This window comes from Pseudoliparis swirei, chromosome 7 (assembly GCF_029220125.1).
Source record: "Pseudoliparis swirei isolate HS2019 ecotype Mariana Trench chromosome 7, NWPU_hadal_v1, whole genome shotgun sequence".
Taxonomy (NCBI): domain Eukaryota; kingdom Metazoa; phylum Chordata; class Actinopteri; order Perciformes; family Liparidae; genus Pseudoliparis; species Pseudoliparis swirei.
Window position 1 is genome coordinate 27,126,519 of NC_079394.1, and position 22,018 is coordinate 27,148,536.

General features: G+C 45.0%; 1 protein-coding gene across 16 annotated transcripts in view; it reads right to left on the bottom strand.

The window, feature by feature from the left end:
* The window catches only part of aopep (aminopeptidase O (putative)), a 79,662-nt gene that overhangs the window by 24,335 nt on the left and 33,309 nt on the right, over positions 1–22,018 (bottom strand). For 8 of the 16 annotated variants that reach the window (XR_008832363.1, XR_008832365.1, XR_008832366.1 and 5 more), the window contains 5 exons: positions 21,726–21,833; positions 20,937–20,980; positions 18,314–18,374; positions 14,765–14,827; positions 13,221–13,307 (listed from right to left, as the gene is read on the bottom strand). Coding sequence is in view for 12 of the 16 variants with exons in the window: in XM_056419532.1 (XP_056275507.1) it covers positions 13,221–13,307; positions 14,765–14,827; positions 18,314–18,374; positions 20,937–20,980; positions 21,726–21,833 (363 nt within the window). In the remaining 4 variants the exon portion in view is untranslated. Of the gene's footprint in view, positions 1–5,581; positions 6,042–13,220; positions 13,308–14,764; positions 14,828–15,832; positions 17,728–18,313; positions 18,375–20,936; positions 20,981–21,725; positions 21,834–22,018 lie in introns of those variants that run through there. The other 8 variants (XM_056419536.1, XM_056419533.1, XM_056419537.1 and 5 more) reach the window with 8 other exon arrangements.

A 22,018-nucleotide genomic window follows, 5' to 3' on the forward strand; every position in this document is an offset into this window, starting at 1 on the left:
CTCCTCGCGCTCCTCGCAAAGCTCTCCTCGACTGGCTCAACACTTTGTTCTTTCTTTGTGCACTTGGGGCGTTTTTTTTTTAAAGTGTAAAAGTCCACGTTCCTGCAATTTGGCACCGATCATGAAGGCAATTAACATGTTTTCTCTCTCCTTCTCATCACTGCTCTGACTCGTACTCATTCACACCTCCGAAACAAGAGCAGTTTAATTAATCTCTGGCACTTCTGACAAATCTCAGTGTCTCCAGTGACTGCCTCCCTCACACCAGTTCTCCTCCTCCCACAATACCCTCCATGCGAGTGCCCGGACCAACCAGTAGGAGTCACGTCGGGGGATCGAACCCGGCTCTCGAGTGGTTTTTTTCTCTCCCTGCGCCGCCCGTATGCCTTTGAAAGAGAGAGGCCTTTGAAACCGAACGGGAACAAAAGGACTCTGTTTGGGTGCGAGGGAGAAAAATCTGCAGCATTTGTACTACAGTGACACATCCAAACAGCTGGCCGTCAGACAAAGAGAGAGGTGCGGAGAAAGGGATGGTGGAGAACAGAGACGCACGGGACGTCGTCACGTGATGTTCATGGGGACCGATTGTTCATGATTGGCGCTCAAACTAACTCCAATTTAAAGAACAGTTCTTCTCGTTGCCCTTATTGCTTTTTCCACGTGTCCATGGAGAGCTTCAGATGGTCTTTATTCTGCTCCGGTGGATTCTCCTCCTGCCAAGAACACAAATTCTAAAGGATATTCAGACGTCTCGATACAAAACCGCCACCGTGTTGGAATTCAGTTCAAACCGGATCCACCAACACACACGTTAACACGATATATTCACTTGTATCGCAGATCACGGCTGCTCCATGGACACACGTACGGAAGGATGAAATGTGACTCTGAAAATAGCAGAGCACCCTGGTTTCATTTCCTCATGTCATTTGTTATGGCCTGATGGGGTGAGGAGTCCTGGTTAAACTGGGGGGAAACTAAAAAGCAACCAGTGGTTTTCTTTAACCCTCCTGTTACCTTTAGGGTCAATTTGACCCCATTCAATGTTTAATGTCAGCGTTCTTTCGGGTCAATTTGACCCCAGGCTGTTTTTCACTGTGTCAAACATATAAGAAATATCAACTTTTTTATATATTTAAAGGGCTATTTAGGTAGTCAACAAACAAACATAAAGTACCTCACACTTAAACTTGGGAAACAATATTAATTCTAATAATTTTCTGGAGGTTTTAATTGCTGGGGTCAAATTGACCCCGAGGGTAAAATATGTCAGTAAATATAAAGGTAACAGGAGGGTTAAACATTGAATGGTTAAGGGGTTAATACTAATTATTAGTGTGAATAGGGCACAGAGACAAACAGAAATGTCAAAAAAGTGGTCAGGACACGTTTGCAAGCTCATGCAAATTGCACGCTGACCATTTTGCCATGACATTTCCAATGGTTAGGTTCCTAAATGTCAGGACACACAAGGCAAAAGCTCTCACACACACACACACACACACACACACACACAGGCGGCTGAGATTCATCCATTCAAGCCGGGTTTAGCTGTACGACAACAAAGATAGGGGCGAAAAGAAAACATGCACCGGGGATGACCTCCATCGTGGAGCGATAGCATCGACTGCTGTTGACACCGAGAAAGAGAGGCGAAGAGCCAGAGAGGAGGAAAGATGGGATGACCAACACGAAGGAGGGCGAGAGGGGGAGAGGATAACGTAGCCAGAGCCATCGGGGAGAAAAGAAGAGAATCCGAGTGCGTCTTTCTGCATTTGTGTGGGCCGTGTTAACGTGTGTGTTGTGTGTGTGTGTGTGTGTGTGTGTGCAGTATGTACTGTATGTGTGTTGTCTCCTGCGTGAACTCCAGGTTGCCTGGCTTTAAGCAGCATTGTGTGTGTGTGTGTGTGTGTAGTTCCCAGCCCAGATATCTGCTGCACAGACAGACACGCACACACAGCTGTGCAACCGCGCACCACCACAAACACACACAAAGAGGCCGATATCAGACACCGCCGGAACGGGAGGGAGAGAGACCATCACACAGAGGCAGCAAAGGGGGAAACAGATGGAAAGAAATTCAAAACTCGTTGTGTACTTTGCATTTTAAACCGCGGGAAGACAATCCCTCTGTACTTTTGCTGTGATAAGACCACATCCAGCCGGGCGACACATGATCTCCCAGACTGCGGCGCTGGAGCTGTCGCCCGCAGCGTGGCGGCTGGCAGCCGGCTCCTTTATGTGTCTGAAGAGCAGACTCGAGACCTTCAGACAGATGAGTCGTGTTGTTGTGTTGTTGTCATACCCCTGGCTGTGTGACCCACGGTACACAAAGCGTCGGCGTTGATATTGTTAGGTTGCAATAGTTTATTTTGATAACATGTGCAGAGGTCTTATGCTTTAAATTAATACATATAGAAAGATATTATAATAGGAAATATTAGGGAGAATATTGATATTGTTACCTTCGCATTGAAAATGCGGAAGGTTATGTTTTGATTGCCGTGTATTTATTTATTTATTTGTATGCGTGTTACTCGCATAACAAAAAAAATGTAAACCGAATCGCATGAAATTTGGTGGGATGATTGGTTATTATCCGGGGAGCATTTGATTAGATTTTGGGATCGATCGGGTCAAAGGTCAAGGTCATGGATAGGTCAACATCTTCTTTTTACCATAGCACGGTCAATTTTTATCCAATTGGCATGCAACTAATGCCAACATGTTCATAATTCAATGCCCAATCTTGTGATATGCGAAGGTATGCGCTCTACCGAGTGCCCGTTCTAGTTATTAATGTATTATGAAGCATAGGGGTAATGTTTACTCGATGCAAATGTGAATGGCAAGAATTAATGTATGTTCATGAGAGTGACTATGTTAGTATTATAGATTGTCGAAGCCGGTTGAAGCCAGTGAAGTGACTTACAATAATAGATGGGACTTTTATTGTGAAAATACTTGACCGGAAGTGACGTTTTGACCCCTCCATTGTTCTAGCGGGACTTTGAACCAATCACTAGCTGTTAAAGGCTGGACTCACCTTGAGAGTGAGGATTGGCTGATTTTGAGTCTAAGACTTTGTGGATTTGGAGAAATAGCGTTATCTTTCGACGGGACCCCGAAGGCTGAGGAGCCGGACGATGAAGACCACGATCGTGAGGCCTTGAATGTTTGTTTACACTTCCTGCCATTAAATGTTGATAACTTAATTCACGTGCGTCCGGAAGCCTGTTTTCCATCATTTGCGAAGTGCCCAGTTTCAGAACATCCTTATCAAAAACAACATGTTCATCGTCACAACGACCGGTCTTTAAGTCAATTTGCCGATATTTTACAGCACTTTGTTCCTCGCATCGAGTTCATGGGAAATCAAATTGTTTAATGTTTGGTCATCAGAAGATTTCTCAAACGGAAGTTAATCTAAATTACCGATTTGATTTGAACTGCTCATCCGTCAGTTCTTTTTAAACAAGCGTGCCAATTCTGTCTATCTGCATAGAATCAAGTTTAAAAAAAAAAAAATCTTTTTGAGGCTGTTGGGCGAACAAAATTAGCAATGTTTTAGATATAACTTTGGGCTTTAGGGCGTTGTGATGGGTGTTAACAATGCTGCTTTTGGGACAAAAATACATAAATCATACATCCTGAAATTGACCTGAACAAATAAGCGAAGAGCTTCATGGGCCAGACGGCCACGGTGAAGACACCGTCACATCTCTGAGACACTCACTCATCGGTCTCATGTGCAGGGATCTCTGTAATCTTCAGCATCTATGAGCCTTATAGCATACAGCTGCCATTACTTTGCATTAGGCTCTCTGTGTGTGTGTGTGTGTGTGTGTGTGTGTGTGTGTGTGTGTGTGTGTGTGTGTGTGTGTGTATAAGTGCGCTTGACAAGGCTAATTGCGGCAGGGCTGTCTGAGGGCGCTGTCGGCTCCCAAGTCATTACCAAGGAAGACAGATGTTTTAGCACTCAGCACGCCGCATTCATACGTGCACACACACACACACACACACACATCATGACGTACTGTACCTCTTAAACCTACGAGGTGACACCGAGACCGGGTTTTATGTAAAAAGCACTGATTCATTTCCCACCACTAAAAAAGCCAGCTAAATTGTTACGGCCCAGCCCAATATTGAACACGACCGTCCGCTTAATATCTGGCCGAAGCATCACGGGGCTTAACGACGCCGTCTCCACGCCACGGTGTGTTTTTATAGCATTGCATCATACTTGACGTCCAAAAGTGCCGTGGAATCGGCTCCGAAGAGAACAGCGTGTGTTTTGTGCGATTGGCAAAGTGCTGCGCTCTTCTTGCAGGCTGCTCTCCCTCTCCCCGATGCGTGGTCCATGTGCGCTGGAAGGACCAACACAGCTGCACTTTAATGACACTCACATGCTCCCGGGACTCAGAGTACGTGGATGTGTGGACGTGCGTGTGCGTCTTTGTGCGCGTCGATGTTCTTCTGGACCACTTCAGTGAAAAGCCTGCTGAAGCTGTGTGCCTGTGTGTGTGTGTGTGTGTGTGTGTGTGTGCATGGGTGCGTCCCTCAGAGAGTCATGAAGCCCTAAGTGGTATTTCTGAGCAGCGATATCTGACATGAAATAGCTTGTCAGCATCGTCAATCCTGATTGTTGATCTCTTGGCCTCCCCCTCCCTCCCCCCATTCACAAATGCATACAAAACACAGGCTCATGCATGCAGTCTGCGGGGAGTCCTCCCCGGAGGAGACGAGACGGCCTGCGACCTTAAAATGACCCCGAAAAGCCAGAACTGCCGGCGAGTGATAAATGAGACAAACACACGCTGGCACTCTCTCCCTCTCCCTTTCAGTCCATCTTGCTCGCCCTCATTAACGCAACACAAATGGAGCCATCTCCTCCATCCCTCCTCTCCTCCCTCATCTCTTCACATAAATCTTCCCATTTCTAACACTGTATCGCCCCGCTGCTGAATTTCTCTTAGATCTGTCTACTACCCATCAAAAAAGGGTAAAACTGTTTTTTTTGGACTCTCCATAAGCGCCGATGTCAGGAACTTGAGGGTAAAACGGCCCGTTTACGTGTATCTAAGATGTTGTGATGGCATTCAAATGGACTCTAGAGCCACGAACACACTTCTGTCCGTCGTGTACACTTTTACAGATGTTGCGAGGATTTTATATTCAGTCAGTTTATACACTACTACAGCACGAGTTTTACAAGTCAAACTCTGGGGTAATACACACTACCGTTCAAAAGTTTGGGGTCATCCAGACAATTTTGTGTCTTCCATGAAAACTCACTTTTATTTATCAAATGAATTGAAAATTGAATAGAAAATATAGTCAAGACATTGACAAGATTAGAAATAATGATTAATATTTGAAGTATTAATTTTGTTCTTAAAACTTCAAGCTCAAAGGAAGGCCAGTTGTATAGCTTATATCACCAGCATAACTGTTTTCAGCTGTGCTAACATAATTGCACAAGGGTTTTCTAATCAGATATTAGTCTTCTAAGGCGATTAGCAAACACAATGTAACATTAGAACACTGGAGTGATCGTTGATGGAAATGGGCCTCTATACACCTCTGGAGATATTTCATTAGAAACCAGACGTTTCCACCTAGAATAGTCATTTACCACATTAACAATGTATAGTGTGTATTTTTGATTAATGTTATTTTTATTGAAAAAACAGTGCTTTTCTTTGAAAAGTAAAGACATTTCCAAGTGACCCCAAACTTTTGAACGGTAGTGTACAAATAGTGGGAGCATTGCCAGTCACCATGAAGCGAGTTCTGTAGGCGTCGTGTTCAGATTTAGTGCTTGGCGCATCAGCTTTGTCACAGAACACACACCGTGCAGACTTTCATTCAAACACAAGTGGGCTGAGAAGTTTCATTGACGGGTGACGCTGGATCAACAGCGTATCGACGCTCAGTCGGTGGAAGAGAAGCAGAATCAAACGGCAGTTGTTCGCCCCGCCGATCTCCTGGTTCCCACACAATCTGTGTCTCCCGGTCAGCACTTTTCACAGCAGTTACTGCAGAAAATGACAAAGCCGGTGAGATACTTTTATCGATCCGTTGTTTTACTCCGGCTCTTTTATCTCTTTAGATGTTCTGCACTCTCTCTTCCCTCTCTCCTCAGATTCTCTCCCACTCTTTCACGAGTTCAGCCCACAGGGAACCCTCATCTCGCGTGCTCAAAGGAAGGCCGCGGTGCATTCCTGTGTAGCAACGGTGCAGTTTGTGTCGGTCCAGAGTCACGCCAACAGTGAATGGTCTGAAAACAATTCCTCTTTCAGTAAGCAGCTTACACTCCGATAGAAGATGTTAAAGAAAAGCTAATAAGCTACAATAGTTAAATTTGCATTGAAAATGCGGAAGGTTATGTTTTGATCGCCGTGTATTTATTATCGCATTGAAAATGCGGAAGGTTATGTTTTGATGCGTTATTTATTTATTTATTTGTATGAGTGTTATTCGCAAAACTCAAAAAGTATTGAACCGAATCGCATGAAATTTGGTGGGATGATTGGTTATTATCCGGGGACCATTTGATTAGATTTTGGGATCAATGGCCAAGGTCAAGGTCATGAAAAGGTCAAAATCTTCGCAGAACTCTTGATTAGATTTTGGGATCGATCGTCATGAACAGGTCAAATCTTCTGAATCATATGGAATTTGGTGGGATGGATTGATATATTATCGCAAGGTCAAGGTCATGAAAGGTCAAAATCTTTTTACCATAGCACGATACATTTTATCCAATTGGCATGCAACTAATGCCAAATGTTCATAATTCAATGCCCATCTTGTGATATGCGGTATGCGCTCTACCGAGTGCCCATTCTAGTTTATTTATTTATTTGTATGCGTGTTACGCATAACACAACAAGTTTTAAACCGAATCGCATGACATTTGGTGGAATGATTGGTTATTATCCGGGGACCATTTGATTAGATTTTGGGATCAATTGGATCAAAGGCCAAGGTCATGGTCATGAAAAGGTCCAAATCTTCTTTTTACCATAGCGCGGTCAATTGTTATCCAATTGTCATGGAACTAATGCCAAAATGTTCATGATTCAATGCCCAATCTTGTGATTATGGGTATGCGTCAAATAGTTGTGCCGTTAGTTTTTATTTATTTATTTGTATGTATTTATATATAACATAACAAAGTTTAAACCACCGAATCATGAATGGAATTTCATGATTATTTATTATATTTTCATTAGATTTTAGATCGATGGATCGTCAAAGGTCAAGGTCATGGAAAGGTCAAAATCTTCTTTTTACCATAGCACGGTCAATTTTTATCCAATTGGCATGCAACTAATGCTAAAATGTTCATAATTCAATGCCCAATCTTGTGATATGCGAAGGTATGCGCTCTACCGAGTGCCCGTTCTAGTTTCCTTTTGTGTCCACAATCATTGCCTTTTAGCAGCTCTGGAAACAGCTAATGAACATAGATGAAGATTACTCGTTTCCCTCTTGACCGTGGCCATCTTTTACAATGAGTGCATGGCTGCCGTCGCCGCACAGATCCACCTCTTCATGTGGAACGACAACACCTCAGCTCGCCCACATGAAGTCTCTATCGTCGGATTGAGCGCCACCGAAGCAGCCCGGGCGGATCTCGCCATCCGGAGGGTTGAAATGAGCCCAGAGAAGTGACGCGTGGCTCTTTGCTTGACCCGTCACCTGAAACCGGTCTGCCGTGCAAGTCCCTAATCAGAATCAGCTTGACGCTTCAGGCGGCACAGCCTCCAGTGGGACGGGTGTGCACAAACCCTGACGAGCTAGGAAGTACAGCACAGGAATTGGACCCATAAAAGTGAGCCACAGCCACATAATAAACTCCCTGTGACAGCAACTCATACTGCAATTTAAAAATATTCCAATAAAGCCATGGGGTGGATTATTTAGTTTGAGCTCTGTATATCTTGCCATGTGTAGAGGGTGACTTTTTCTTCCATTTAAAAAGACAATTAAGGGGTTGTGGCTCACAGTGGTGGACTCGGTGTCTGAGCAGCCCTTAGCTGATCCCCAGTTGGTCTGATAGAGTCACACACACACACACACACACACAAACACGCACACACACACTTTTCTTCCGACCATTTCCTATCCTGATGTGATGAAGTCTGGCCGGAAACAGCCATTTCCCTGAATGTTCCCATCTCTCCTCCAGCATACTCCCTCATACCTGATTCATTGCCAATAAATCACTGAGAGAGAGAGAGAGAGACTAAAGGGTAAGGAAAAGGCGGCATAAACCAGGAGACAGGGGTGCACTGGAGATATGAAAACCGAGATGAAGGAAACGACAAAAAAAGATGGCATAATAACACCACTGCTATACGGATATATTATTTCTTGGGTTCGAGTCAAACTGCAATGAAAGAAGAAGAGAGGAGGAGGCAGATTGCAAAAGAAAAACAGATAGGACTGTTGGGTGTTCCTCAAACGTTCTCATGAGAGCCACTGGGTGTGTTACGCACACGCGGCACATTTAAGTCGTCGGGCGGCGGCCTCTGATTGGTCAGATCGCGATCTGATTGGTAAAATCATGATCTAGGATTCAAATGAATCTGTTCTTCCTGCAAATGGGCAGAGAGTGAAACTATTTCCACATTGCTCTCTTGCCTCTTTCTCCAATGCTCTACTTAAGCCCACCTCACTTAAGGGCCTTTTTGATCATGGACCCCCCCCCCCCCCCCCACTGCTGTTTACCCTCCCACAAGGACGCCGTCCAGTCATCAACATCACCACCTCAACACCCGGAGCTTCAGGCACCATTTATCCCATCTATCTGTGGGTTTACGTTATCTCCTCAAATAGAACTCGGTATCTGTTTATTGTGGGGGATATAATCCTGTGTTATTTTAACTCTGAGGCCTTCAGTTAGTTCACAACACGCATTTCATGATGTTATCTCTCTGGCTCATAATCAAAAAGGCATAAAATATCTCAAACTAAATAGTAATAAAGCTAAAAAGAAAAGTGACCCGCCTCTGCACGTCGTGAATAAACTGTTTTAACTGGAGTTTGGGCAACCTCTCGAGTGACATCATCAGACTGAGTTTGATTGGACCACTTCTTAAAGGTCAGATGTTTAGCGAGTCCAATTAAGATGTACGCATTCACTCTTATCCTCGGAAACAACAGGCGCTGTCTGTCGACCTGTTGAGCGTTTAGAAAACTTATTTTATTTTTATTTTTACTTTTCACATTAATGCCTTTTACCTTTCTTTAGTTATTTTACTTTGTACTCCATGCTTATCATTTGGTGGTATGTAGTTTGATTGTTTGGTCCTTCCCTCCCTCCTCATTGGGTCCTACTCTTGGAGGGTATAAACATGTGGGAGGGGATGGGTGGGAATCTTTGGCGGGTGTTTATGTGGATATGGATGGATTTGGATATGTGCCGATTTTATTTTGTTGTAGATATATATATATATTTTTCTCGATGTCAAGGAATAATCTGTTTGTGGAAAATGCAAAATAAAAAGTTATAAAAAAAAAGAAAAGTAACTTGGATTGGGCAAAAGAAATAATCAAGGTCCACCGATAGCTTCGTAGTTGAGAGTGAAAACTCTTCAACAATCGAAAGCAACATTGCACTTGAAGATAGACCTCGAGTTTTGATGCTTTTGTGTACAACGTTATACATACAGCTCAACCTCAAACTGTGAAATCCTGATAAACACGATATGTGCAGATTAAGACATGTTGAGGGGCGGTTTGAAGACAGGCTGTACCTCTGAACTCGTTGTTGCTGTTGTTGTTACACAAACAAGGTGGTACGTGTTCTCACAGTAACCCGCGGCGTCGCCAGGGAAGCTGCAGACTCCCATATAGGTGCAAATGAGATAACAGAGTGCCACCGAGATGGAGGCTGACTCATCATCCACCGATTCTGCCGCGTCTGTGAAGCGGCACCCGGCAAGATGTCCCCGCTCTCGCATACATCATCCTCTGAGCGTGAGCATAGATTTACAGTTTATAATCATATGCTGCCCTTAGCCTACAAGATGAACATTGCATTGGTTGACATTACGAGGTGCGGTTTTAACAATCATGACACCGGAAAGAAATAATCGTATATTTAAAATAAGTTTGGTGGACATAATAATTGTGCAGCCTTAGATTCAAGGAGGCAAGTTATAAATAGTGTGGAGCAGAACGGTTTCTGCAGGAATGACAAGAATTCAGGATTACACCATTTCCTGGATTTGTTTATCCAAGGGAAGAGCTGTGTAAACACTTTCTATATCCAGAACCGCATCACATTTGCACTAAAGGCACTGAGATGTGTCATGCTGCATCAAAGACGTTGGATAACTTTTTATCTTTTAATCCAAAATTGTGCTTTTAATGTACTATTGTCAGAGCGATGTGCACATCTGGAAAAAAGAGATGGCACATCTCAAAGATGTATTCCTAATAAATAAAACTAAAACTCTGAATTATCTTGACCATTGTGTGTGTAGGAGTCAAAATAATGTTATGAGATGTGTAAACAATGAAGCCCATTCTGCAGGCTAGATGTTCCATGAACGCAGAGACTATTGAACATACTATATGGCCGGTTGATTCATATAAAACCCAGATAAATAAGAGAGAGCACAGCCAAAACAGTTGGCCGAGTGCTATTCACAGCCCGTTTACCCTACAGGGTTTCCCGTCCTGATCAGTAGGGGCAGACGGACCCTCTCGTTACGAAGACCGCGGATAAAAGAAGAGAGCGTAATGAGGCCCGGTACCATGCGGGGGCGTGACTAATATCCCTCTGTAGACCTCTCCACGCACTCTGGACACACACACACAGTCACACACACACACCCACACACACACAAGTTAAAAAGTCTGCATGTGAATCGGGACGGGAAGCTGGTAATAAACTTAGGCTCTATTAAACTGACCAGATCTCTGCCTGCTCTGTGGGGGGGGGGGGGGTCTGGCTTTTTCCACTGGGTGCATCTATAGGTTTGTGAGTCTGTGAGTGTGTGTGTGTGTGTGTTTTCCCTAATCATCCATGATGTCATGAGCGCTTAATGCAACTCCGGCTCAGCCTTCTTCCTTATTCCTATCCTTCTCTATTCCCTCCCTCGCCATCCCTCTTCCTAACCACGCGGTCCGGTAATATTTCATCTCTCGCACGCCTCTCAAATGTCCTCAGATACCCGCTCTGCTCTTCAATTCCTCAAATTCCCCGCAACAGATTAATTACCTCGCTGGAATTCATCACCATGTTGCTCTCCAATCCCTCTGCACTTGGATTTTCTCCAATTTTCTTCCTTTTCTTCATCCTCTCTTTCTCCCACACAGTACAATCATTCCATCAGCTATTTATTCTCAAAACCTCTAATAAGACCTTTTTCAATTTGTATCTTTCAACCGCCAGCTAACAGCCTCATTTTTATGACTTAAATCGAAAAGATAACCACGGGGGATAATAATGCCCAGCGGTGGCGCCGAGTGTTGTTCATATTCCACTCTCGCTGCTCTCTGCTCCACTCGCATCTTCATCCAAACTTTATCTTCCCTCTCTTTCCGTCTCCTGAGTTTTACCCCCCCGTCTCCCCTCATTCTTCTCTCCTCCTTTGCCGATCCGGTCTGCTGCGTGATTTATAGCCTTGCAGCAGGCTGGGAGAAAGAGAGCGGAGAGGTACAGATGAAAAGAGGGTTTGAGTAAAAAATTGGGCTGTGTGGACGTTTGAAGAACATGAAGGAGTAATATAAAATACACCTGGTCCATCTATGGGGCACTCTCTGTACGCGGAAACAAAGGGACGGGAGGGAGAGCGAGAGGGGCGCAGAAGAGAGGGTCGGGCCTCGGGGGGTGAGGGGTGGATGAAGAGGGAGGGGAGGGGGGGGGCGCCGGGTGGGGGGTCACTTTGTGTTTCCTTTCAGGATGGCTTTTATGGTGTAACTTCAAACACTGACCTCCCACACCCCGCACCTACAGCCCCCCCCCCCCTCCCCTCCTCTACCTCGCTTCATCATCTGTCCATCCGTCCACTCGTCCCTCCCTCCCTCCCTCCCTCCCTCCTCTTGCTCACTATTGTGTATGGCCAAGTGGACAGTAATTGGCTATTCTTTCACGAGGCTGATTTCAGCACTCTCTGCCCCCCCCACAGGAAGCAGCCCCCTTTGCTGCCCCTCAGAAGTAAGTGTATTTGTGTGTATGAGTGTGTGCGTTGTAAATATGCCAGACGGTAGGTATCAGGTGGCTGAAGGGGGGGGGGGGGGGGGCAGTGGCTGCGGACTCTACAGGCATTTCATTCTCCGAATTACAGCACAGCAATTGTCGGTAATCTAATCCAGATTATTCAACGGTTTTATGAAATACTTTGGACTTCAGGTACAGTTTAAACGTAAATGTGCCCCTCTGCTTATGAATAAAGCTCACATTACATTTGATGAAATCTGTGGTATGAACTGAGTGTCGAGGGGAAAATGTAAAGACCCAAAAAGTCTGCTTGGCAAAACATTTTAATATTTGAAGACACCCATGGGCACTTACCATGCGTATTCATGCCCTAAAATGTAACGTTCAAAACAATTAGAGGCGTTTGCAAACGCCTCCTCCGGTCTCGTGATATCCGAGCATATTGATGAATAAAAGCTGCTCTGCTGCTCGCTAACGACCTGTGGCCCCTCGGTGGCTTATAGATCAGTGTGCGTTCATTAATGATGCAGGCGTGTGTGTCAATTACTGAGTGGAGGGGATTAGCCATCCCTTGAGAGAACTAATTAGCACTACACACACAGGCAAAAAAACATATTTTTGGGGATATTTTATTCGATAGGAAACAGTTTGAAAGGGATGCGTCAAAGGTTCGAGACCGCATTCAAAGCCAGGTCGTCGAGGCTAAATGGTGCGCGGCCCTCCAGACAAACACAGACGCCGTCCCACACACACACACATTGGCCATGGCCACACAGACACAGCAGAGCGGGTATGTGATGTACACAAGCTCTTAAAAGGTTGAGTGTGTGTGCGACATGACAGTAAACACAGACTTCAGCCGGCACAGGGTCGTCTGTGGTCGCAGACACAACACAAACAGCATTGGGGGGACTGTGACTATTATGTTTTGTAACTCGTGAAGCTTAATCAAAAGAGGAAAAACCCAAATAGAGAAAAGCCGACCGCTAAGAGTTGAAGGTAGATCGAGGCGGTAATGCAGCAGAGTGCCTCCTACCTCTTTGTGGTTCACCTCGGGCTCGCTTCTCTTCCGCTTTCTGCCCTTCCCCTGATGACTCTGACTGAGGAGAATCCATTTTACAACCTGCAGGAGGGAGGGTGGCGGTGGCGGGAAAAGGAAGAGAAGGTAGAGAGGGACACGACAACGTGTCAGGTTTTGAGTGAGCAGAATTAGACATTGTGACGCAGAAACAGAGGGGGGGGGGGGGAGGGGGGGGATCAAAAAGGTGAAACAATGACAGAAAGATACAGGAGGAAGGAAAGGGTGTGAGAGAATGTGTGTGAGCGGTCACTAGAAACAGACTTCAGGCGCACTTTCCATCTCTCAAGTGGAAATGCACACAGGAATATACATGTTCTCTCACTCCCTCTCTCTCCCTCTCCCTCCCTCCCTCCCTCCCTCTCTCTCCCTCTCCCTCTCTCTCTCTCCCTCTCCTCTCTCTCTCTCTCCCTCCCTCTCCTCTCCCCCCTCTCTCTCTCTCTCTCTCCCCCTCTCTCCCCCTCTCTCCCCCCCTCTCTCTCTCCCCTCTCTCTCTCTCCTCCCTCTCCCTCCCTCTCTCTCTCTCCCTCTCTCTCCCTCCCTCCCTCTCTCCCTCTCTCTCCCTCTCTCTCCCTCCCTCTCCCTCTCTCTCTCTCTCTCTCCCTCTCTCCCTCTCTCTCTCTCTCTCTCTCCTCTCTCCCTCTCTCTCTCCATCCCTCCCTCTCCCCCTCCCTCTCCCCCTCTCCCTCTCTCTCTAACGCTCACTCGTGCTCCATATATCATCAACACAAAAGAGTAATAGTGAAAGTATGTTTCTGTGACGGAGCAACTCCCCACAGCATAGATCTCCATTAAAGAGACGATCACTATCAAGGCCAAACTCGATCTCTCTTCAGTTCATACCTCAGAATAAATACACCGTCGTAACACAGATTGTGAAAAGAGGGAGGTTTCCAAACACTTTATCAGTCCGTGAAGTGGACGAGTCATTTATAAGATGCAAAATCACTCTTATTGTGTTTCAAGGTCTGATATATTTGACAGATATTCTCCTCACGTCAGATTCATCGTCGTTTAAACAGAGACAATAAAAAGGAAGAATTGGAAAATATAGGAAAAGCAATTACGAACAACACGGGAGCTTTACGGGAAATCTGATGGACGGCACAGAACGACACGCAACAGATGTACAGCGCACTTCACTCAGAGGCAGACGGAGGGAGAGACCCAGACAGGGAGCAAATGAGCACAAGAGAGGAAGAGATAAGAGAAGGTATCAAACATTGTGAAACAGGGCATGAAGAAGAAGAAGAAGAAACAGAAGAAGAAGCAGCAGAAACAGAGAGGAGGCGGTGTCGAGTGACAGTGGCAAAATAACTGAGTGAAGGAAAAGAGATAATCAGATGACAATCACACCAAGCAGTCCGAGGGGCAACATTCAAAATCTGAGAGTTGCCCCCCCCCCCCCCCCACCCCCTAGTCTGTCTGCCACTCCCTGAAGACGAGAAGAAGAGACTGTAAAAGAGAGAAGAGGGGGAAAAAGAGAGAGAGAGAGAGCTTACCTCTGCTTTGACTTCTTCCACCAGCCTCGCCTGTGACCACACGGCGCTCCTTTCATACAGCCACTGAACGACACACGAGAAGGGGAAGCAGTGAGCCGGGGGCAAGTGATCGGGACAGAGTGGAATGCTTTGCAGAGGCAGAGAGCGAGAGAGGGGGAGAGAGAGACAGAGAGAGAGAGAGAGAGAGAGAGAGCAAAGCAGCAAGGGGAGGGTGGGAGGAGGAGGAGGAGGAGGAGGAGGAGGAGGGAGAGCGATCACTTGTTCCTCTGACAGAAACTCGCAAATTGACTCCGGAGGATGAGAGAAAGGAGGAAGAATGGAGGAGAAGAGAAATAAGAGAAGGAGGAGGAGGAAAATAAAAATCCCTCAATAACTAGCAATTTAAGGACGGATAGTCACCTCCCTCCTCAACCATCTCACACACACACACACACACACACACACACAAAGAGCAGCTATAGGCACAAACACAGAGCACTTACTCTCTAACCTTATTAAGGCTTTCAGCGGAGCCGCTGCTCGAGGGATGTGAATCACATGTCGGAGAGATGACGGGGGGGGGGGGGGGGGGGGGTTGTGCGTCAGTCAGTGTGTGTTTGCGGAAGTGTGTTTGTTGGGGGTGAAATAAGGACACGGTCCGGAGACAGACGGAAGTCAGGGGTTGCATTGGAGCGAGTTCGTAATTTTACACACACACACACACACACAGCATCATAGCTACACAATCTACACAATCTACACACACGTTCCCACGCACACCCAATGCGATGCCGTTAGCGTTACCATAGCCACGCAAAACCTTCAATACTATAACTGCATGCCTGAGTACTTCTCTCTGAGTATTATACAAGTACTTTGGTGTGTGTGTGTGTGTGTGTGTGTGTTTGGGGGGGGGGGTGTTAGGGTGGGCTGTATCAAATGTAGTGAGTGTTGAAGCAGTAAATTGGCATTGTGTAACCGGATACCACACATGGCTCTTTTGATGCCGAGACCCCCCCCCCCCCCCACCATTCCCTGAATAGCAAGGCTTCTGCCTCCCTAACCCCCCCCCCCCCCCCCTCCCCCGTCTGTGTAGCGTCTCTCTAGTGAATCAATATCGGCCTGCGTGTTCAGAAGTTACACCTCGCGCTCATAAACATGCATGAGAAGTCGGCCCGATATCTTCCTGAGATCAATACACAGTTTGGTGAGTGTTTTGAGTTGAATTATTTATGGCTATTCTTCAAATTATAAATATAATAGACGTAATATCAATATATAAGTTTTATATGAAACAAAAGAAAACAATGCCAGACAGTAAATGTACCAGCTGTGCTACTCATACCAGAATCTTCATCTAAAAAGCTGTTTCATGGTGCAGAAACAGAAAGAGATGAACTTCCCTGAATACAAATTCAACAAAAACACGAAGTCGAACAATCCGATCGAAAGTTTGAAAGAGAATTCAGCGATAGCTTTCAGGATTTAGTTTGAATGATCCTTTAATGCCGAGTCGATGCACATTCAAAAGGTTTGGGCTGTCCTCGATGGGCGGATTCATTCGTCAGATCTGCAGAACGGCTTTTTTCTCCACGAGGAATCGCACAAAAGCGCCACTTTGAATCCGGCGTTCGCCGAAGACGTGCTCACGAGTTTCTTGGAGATAAGTCGCTCGGCGTGAAAAAGGACGAATCGACGAAAGATATCTTCGTGGACCGAGACCAAAAAGGCCACAAAAAGCCATCCCATCTCACTTCTCTTATAGTGAATGTCATTGTTTATTATTCGGCCAAACCATTTCCTGCCTTTCTCCAATTCAAGCACATTGTCCAGCGATGGAAAGGAGGCGAGAGAGAGAGAGAGAGAGAGACTTTTAAAATGCGTTTGTGTCCATAATGCACGAGCACTTGCATCTGTAAAAGGTTTCAATCGATCTCACTGATCTTATTAGCTGGTGACTGGCACATCAAACACAAGGAAAGCTTCGGCAAGAACGCGCGAGCCGTCAACCAATCAGGTGCGAGAGAAGGGTGCCCCCCCACCCCCCGCGAGCTGTTCGTCCCACCCGCCGAGGCCCCCGAAAGGCTCCCGTTACACCATCCCATGATCTACTCGGTGAATATTCCCAGACGCACAAAAATGCACATTCACACGGCGGTAATTAAGATCAGTTACCATGGAGATGGGAGAATTGAAGAAGCTGTTGGAGTGGATTGATTGTGTGAGCATGTGTGTGTGTGTGTGTGTGTGTGGGGAGGGGGTATCTATGACCGCGGGCCTTTCTCAATTACAGCGGCGCTGCTCCGCCTGTCAGGATACAGTCACAGTCGGGTAACAACGGGGACGGTAACGATCCAACGGCGATACGACGAACTGCCCGACGGTTCATCAGCACCACGTCACCGTGATATCTTTTGCCGAGCCAATTCGAAGAGGAACAAAAAAAACGCGTCGTCATCGTCGAGCGGTTTCAAAACGCCTGCCGGCTCGTGGTCACGTGTCATCGAAGCTGGAGTATTTATGCACTGAAAGCTACGTAATTGCCATTATGAGAGCGTCGTTACACAGCGATTCACAGCTCGTAAATAGTGAGACGCATGTCGTGCCTGTCGTCCAACAGCGAGTCAGGGTTCTTACACATTTTGACCGATGGATTTCCAGGACTTTTCCATGACTTTAAACCAAATGTCCATGGCCAAACTGAAATCTCGGTTAAAAACATGAAAAATGTAGAACATTTTGCGTATTGAGAGCGTACGCCGGCTTATATTTTGAGCGTCTTTCATTAAAAAACATATTAATTATTTTAAACTCCGCGTAAATGAACATGTGATCATAACAAATTTCCATGACTTTTCCAAAACTTTTATGATTTAAGTTTTTTTCCCATGACTTTTCCAGGCCTGGAAATGACCATTTTAAAATTCCATGACTTTTCCAGGTTTTCCATGACCGTACGAACCCTGGAGAGAGAGAGAAAGGGACTGGGGCAAGAGACCAATGATTGCCATCAGCATTCAAACCAAAACTAAAAGAACTGATCTCTTCCAGAAGCAGAAACCACTGAGTACTATAAGAAACATGCACGAGCCAGGTATGACTGGATCAGTACTTTGACTTCCAGCATCAATACGACAAAACAACAGCTGTGTGATCATTTGTTTCCATTACCTTATATGATAAAGACACAATGAGGAGAAAGAACATAATTAAAGCCATTACATATTTTATAGATAAACAGATGATGCATGCAAGCAGTGGACAATAAACAGAAACGTACAGACACAACTAATTAACAGGCCAACATCAATAGTACTGAATTATTGCACTATTGTGTGATTTGTTAATTATGCATAGATTGTAATAATTAATTTTATACATTACAGTCGAGTGTAAAGTTTATTTCCAGTCGAAATTGATTGGAGAGTTAAATGTTTAATTAACTTGAAAATGTGCCTTGTTGGACTTTCGCTTTTTCCCGAAGATATATCATAGATATTAAAACAGCGTTGTCAACTTCTAAATTCTAACAAATAACAAAAGACAGATAGAAAGCTAGACGTTTCATACCTTTGGAATTCCCGGTCGATCGAGCCAGTCAGCATAAATAGCGCTGAGGGTGAGGCCTTTTCTGGAACACAATGGCACAAGCGTTAGTATTATTCCTATTATTATAGCAATGACTGTTATTGCCCAAGACAACCTATGAATACATGGCTCTGGGAACATTTTGTCGGGCACATTGCAAACTTTCAATTCAAGCCAACACCTTAAACAAAAAGACGGGCACACCCACGCTGCTATCCAAGGGCAGGCGAACAGGCATGTACGGACAATGAATCGTGGTTGAATGCATTTATAGTACGCGTGTGAGTCCATCTGGGTGTGAGTGAGCCTCGGGAGAGGCTCAAGTGAACGCTGTGCACATGGAAACCATACATCATACAGCAGAAAGCAAAGAGTCGAAGGCCTGGAAAGACAAATGTGCACACAAACATTTCACCAGCACGTCCCAGTATGAAAGAATACCAAGCGCTCAACAAGGCGAGGAGTAACTACAGTGCACAGCCTGACACAAAAAAATATTATCAAATATACACTACCGTTCAAAAGTTTGGGGTCATCCAGACAATTTTGTGTCTTCCATGAAAACTCACTTTTATTTATCAAATGAATTGAAAATTGAATAGAAAATATAGTCAAGACATTGACAAGGTTAGAAATAATGATTAATATTTGAAGTATTAATTTTGTTCTTCAAATTTCAAGCTCAAAGGAAGGCCAGTTGTATAGCTTATATCACCAGCATAACTGTTTTCAGCTGTGCTAACATAATTGCACAAGGGTTTTCGAATCAGACATTAGTCTTCTAAGGCGATTAGCAAACACAATGTACCATTAGAACACTGGAGTGATCGTTGATGGAAATGGGCCTCTATACACCTATGGAGATATTTCATTAGAAACCAGACGTTTCCACCTAGAATAGTCATTTACCACATTAACAATGTATAGTGTGTATTTTTGATTAATGTTATCTTTATTGAAAAAACAGTGCTTTTCTTTGAAAAATAAAGACATTTCTAAGTGACCCCAAACTTTTGAACGGTAGTGTATTTGTCTATTTTGGAAATAATGTATATCATTTTGGAGCAACATAAATGATGGATTGTTTATCTTTATTTTCCAGTTTTCCATTCGTTTCAGTGAATACGTCTATTTGCCTTTTACTGTAATGATTATTCCAGTAGGTTGGCATAGTTACGTGGTTAAACAGCACAGGGAACGGGCTTATGGAATTTGTTTGAGATGGAACAGCACAGGCGGAACAAGAACATGTGATTGGTGGATGCTTCACTCCTTCATTGGACAACTGAAATAAACTGAGACCCCCCCCCTCAACTACCTAGACTGAGAGTCCATACTCCACTGTGTACTTGAAGAGTCAATCCCCTTTGCCCAGGAAGTGGACACTAAAAATGTCTTCTGTGACTTCACCACTAGGGCATTTCAACTCTTGGCATTTGGCCATTGAACCATAGCGAATATGAAAAGCCGAAACATCTGCCACATCAACAGCGAGACACCATAAGGTGGGATTACGTGGCATTATGTGAGCATAGTGAGAGCAAACAAAAGGTTAAGACAGTGAATGGCCCACATGGCCTGTCAAATACTCGTCATAATAGGAATGGATAGAAAAAAGCTCCACGTCTCACGAGAGAAGACGAGACGTGTATCGACCGGTTCCTTCACGTCGGTCTTTGCATCTTTATTTCATTTTGTTGGTAATTACCCTGAATGGAGATGCCTGGAAAACAGAAGTTTCTTACTCGCACAGATCAATGAAGGCATTGATTTTTAATTTATTTAAATGTGGGTTTCTAGCTTTTATGTTTCGTTTAATATGATGTTCCCCATTTAGTCAGGATTCGTGCCCCTGCACCCTGCACAAAGAGCCCCCCCCCCAACAGCGAGTGTCTATTCTTATCCTGGACCTTCTTGCCGGTTGTTTACTGAAAGAGGCATCGGATCCAAATATTGACTGTGCCCAACTCCCTCTGCTTAATTCAATCAATCTGCGAGTCCAGCAGAACACTCCGCATGACAGGAAAGGCCAAAGGACGACACTCAGAGCAGACAAACGGGCGCTGAGGAGAAGATGGGTGAGAAACGAAGAGGTGAGGGTCGGGAAAAACAAAGTGAAAGACAGTCAGGGACCCAGAGAGAGAGAGAGAGAGAGGTTAATGAAGCAATCAGGAGAAATAGAGAAGTGAATGATTAAGCAAGCGCAGGGAGTGAGGGAGAAAATTAGAGAGGAGGTGAGCAGGAGGAGCGGTTATCCTTTTAAACTTCAATTAATATGAGAGTGGATGAGACTTCTCTAATAGGATTGCTTTTGGGAGCTCTCGCTGGTCACGTTTCCACAGCAGGACCGAGAGGAGAGGCCGCGTTAACGCACTCTGATATATTTGACGGTAAATCTACTAACAAGTCAAATCTGTTGAGATTAAAAGGGAACAACTGTTCAAGTAAATTCAAGCGGAAAATTGACGAATAACATATCTTTATTTTGTCTGGAACTGGACACCGGGCTACCGACGCGTCAGCACAGCGTGATTTTAATGTGTCTGGACGTTTATTTAGTATTCATGAATTGCGCCGTGCGCATTATTCATAGCCACTTACGTACCTCTCCATGTCGGGGAAGGTAATCAGCAGCATTCGCAGGAAATCCTGTTGGAAAGAACACGCAGAGAAAAGAGAGAAATGAAAGGCTTTTAGGGAGGTGTGAGAGGAAGAAAAACAATGAAAGAGAGAGGCATACCTGAGCTTAAGTCAGGAGCGCAAGGTTAAACAGTGTTTATGTTACATCCATTATTTAGAGGGGAGACTCGAGACTGCCACCGAAGAAACAGGAGCCAGGTGGAGCACATCACATATCTCACACACACACACACACACACACACACACACACACGGACACACACGGCGACTTCCAGGTGTGATCGCTCAGCTTCATGGCCCCGGCAGAATAAACATCATGTGTCTGAGCTGATGTGCGGCCATCAATTCAAAATGCTGCCGGAGCATTTTCAACTATTGTAACAGAGTGGCAATCGAGCTTACATCGGCCTCCCGATTCATTTATGGAAATGACATTGTGCCTCAGAGACGGGTCGTATTTATTTATTTATTTTATATGCATATATGTTGTATATATACATACATATATATTTTATTTTATATTTTACTTTGTATACTTCTATATCTTTCATCCCTGTTTTTTATGTTATATTTTATTTTTTATTCTTGTGTGTTTAGTTTATTGGTGCTGCTACTGTGACGACAAATTTCCCCTTGGGGATTAATAAAGTATATATCTATCTATCTATCTAAACAGTTCACAGCCGCGCTGTTGTGAAACGGCCTTTCGAGGAGCCGCGAGTCAACAACGACATTCCCGCGACTGCATCTTCACCTGAGACAGAATGAGCTGCCCGTGGTATTTCTTCACAAACACGCGCAAGAAGTCCATGAATTGCGTCTCTCCCACTTGACTGGCCAAGAACCGGAGGAGGAAGTAACCCTGGACAAAAGAACACGATCAATCAAGGCACCAACACGTGATCCATCAGGGACAACACAGAGAAACACGGCAGCGGCATCCATCGTCACTGAGAGTGGGCCGCCTAAAAGCACGCAGGACTTTGTTTATGTTTTCTTCTGCAACTCTTTGTTTCCTTCTTCCCCTTCCTTCCGTTTGCACTCCCT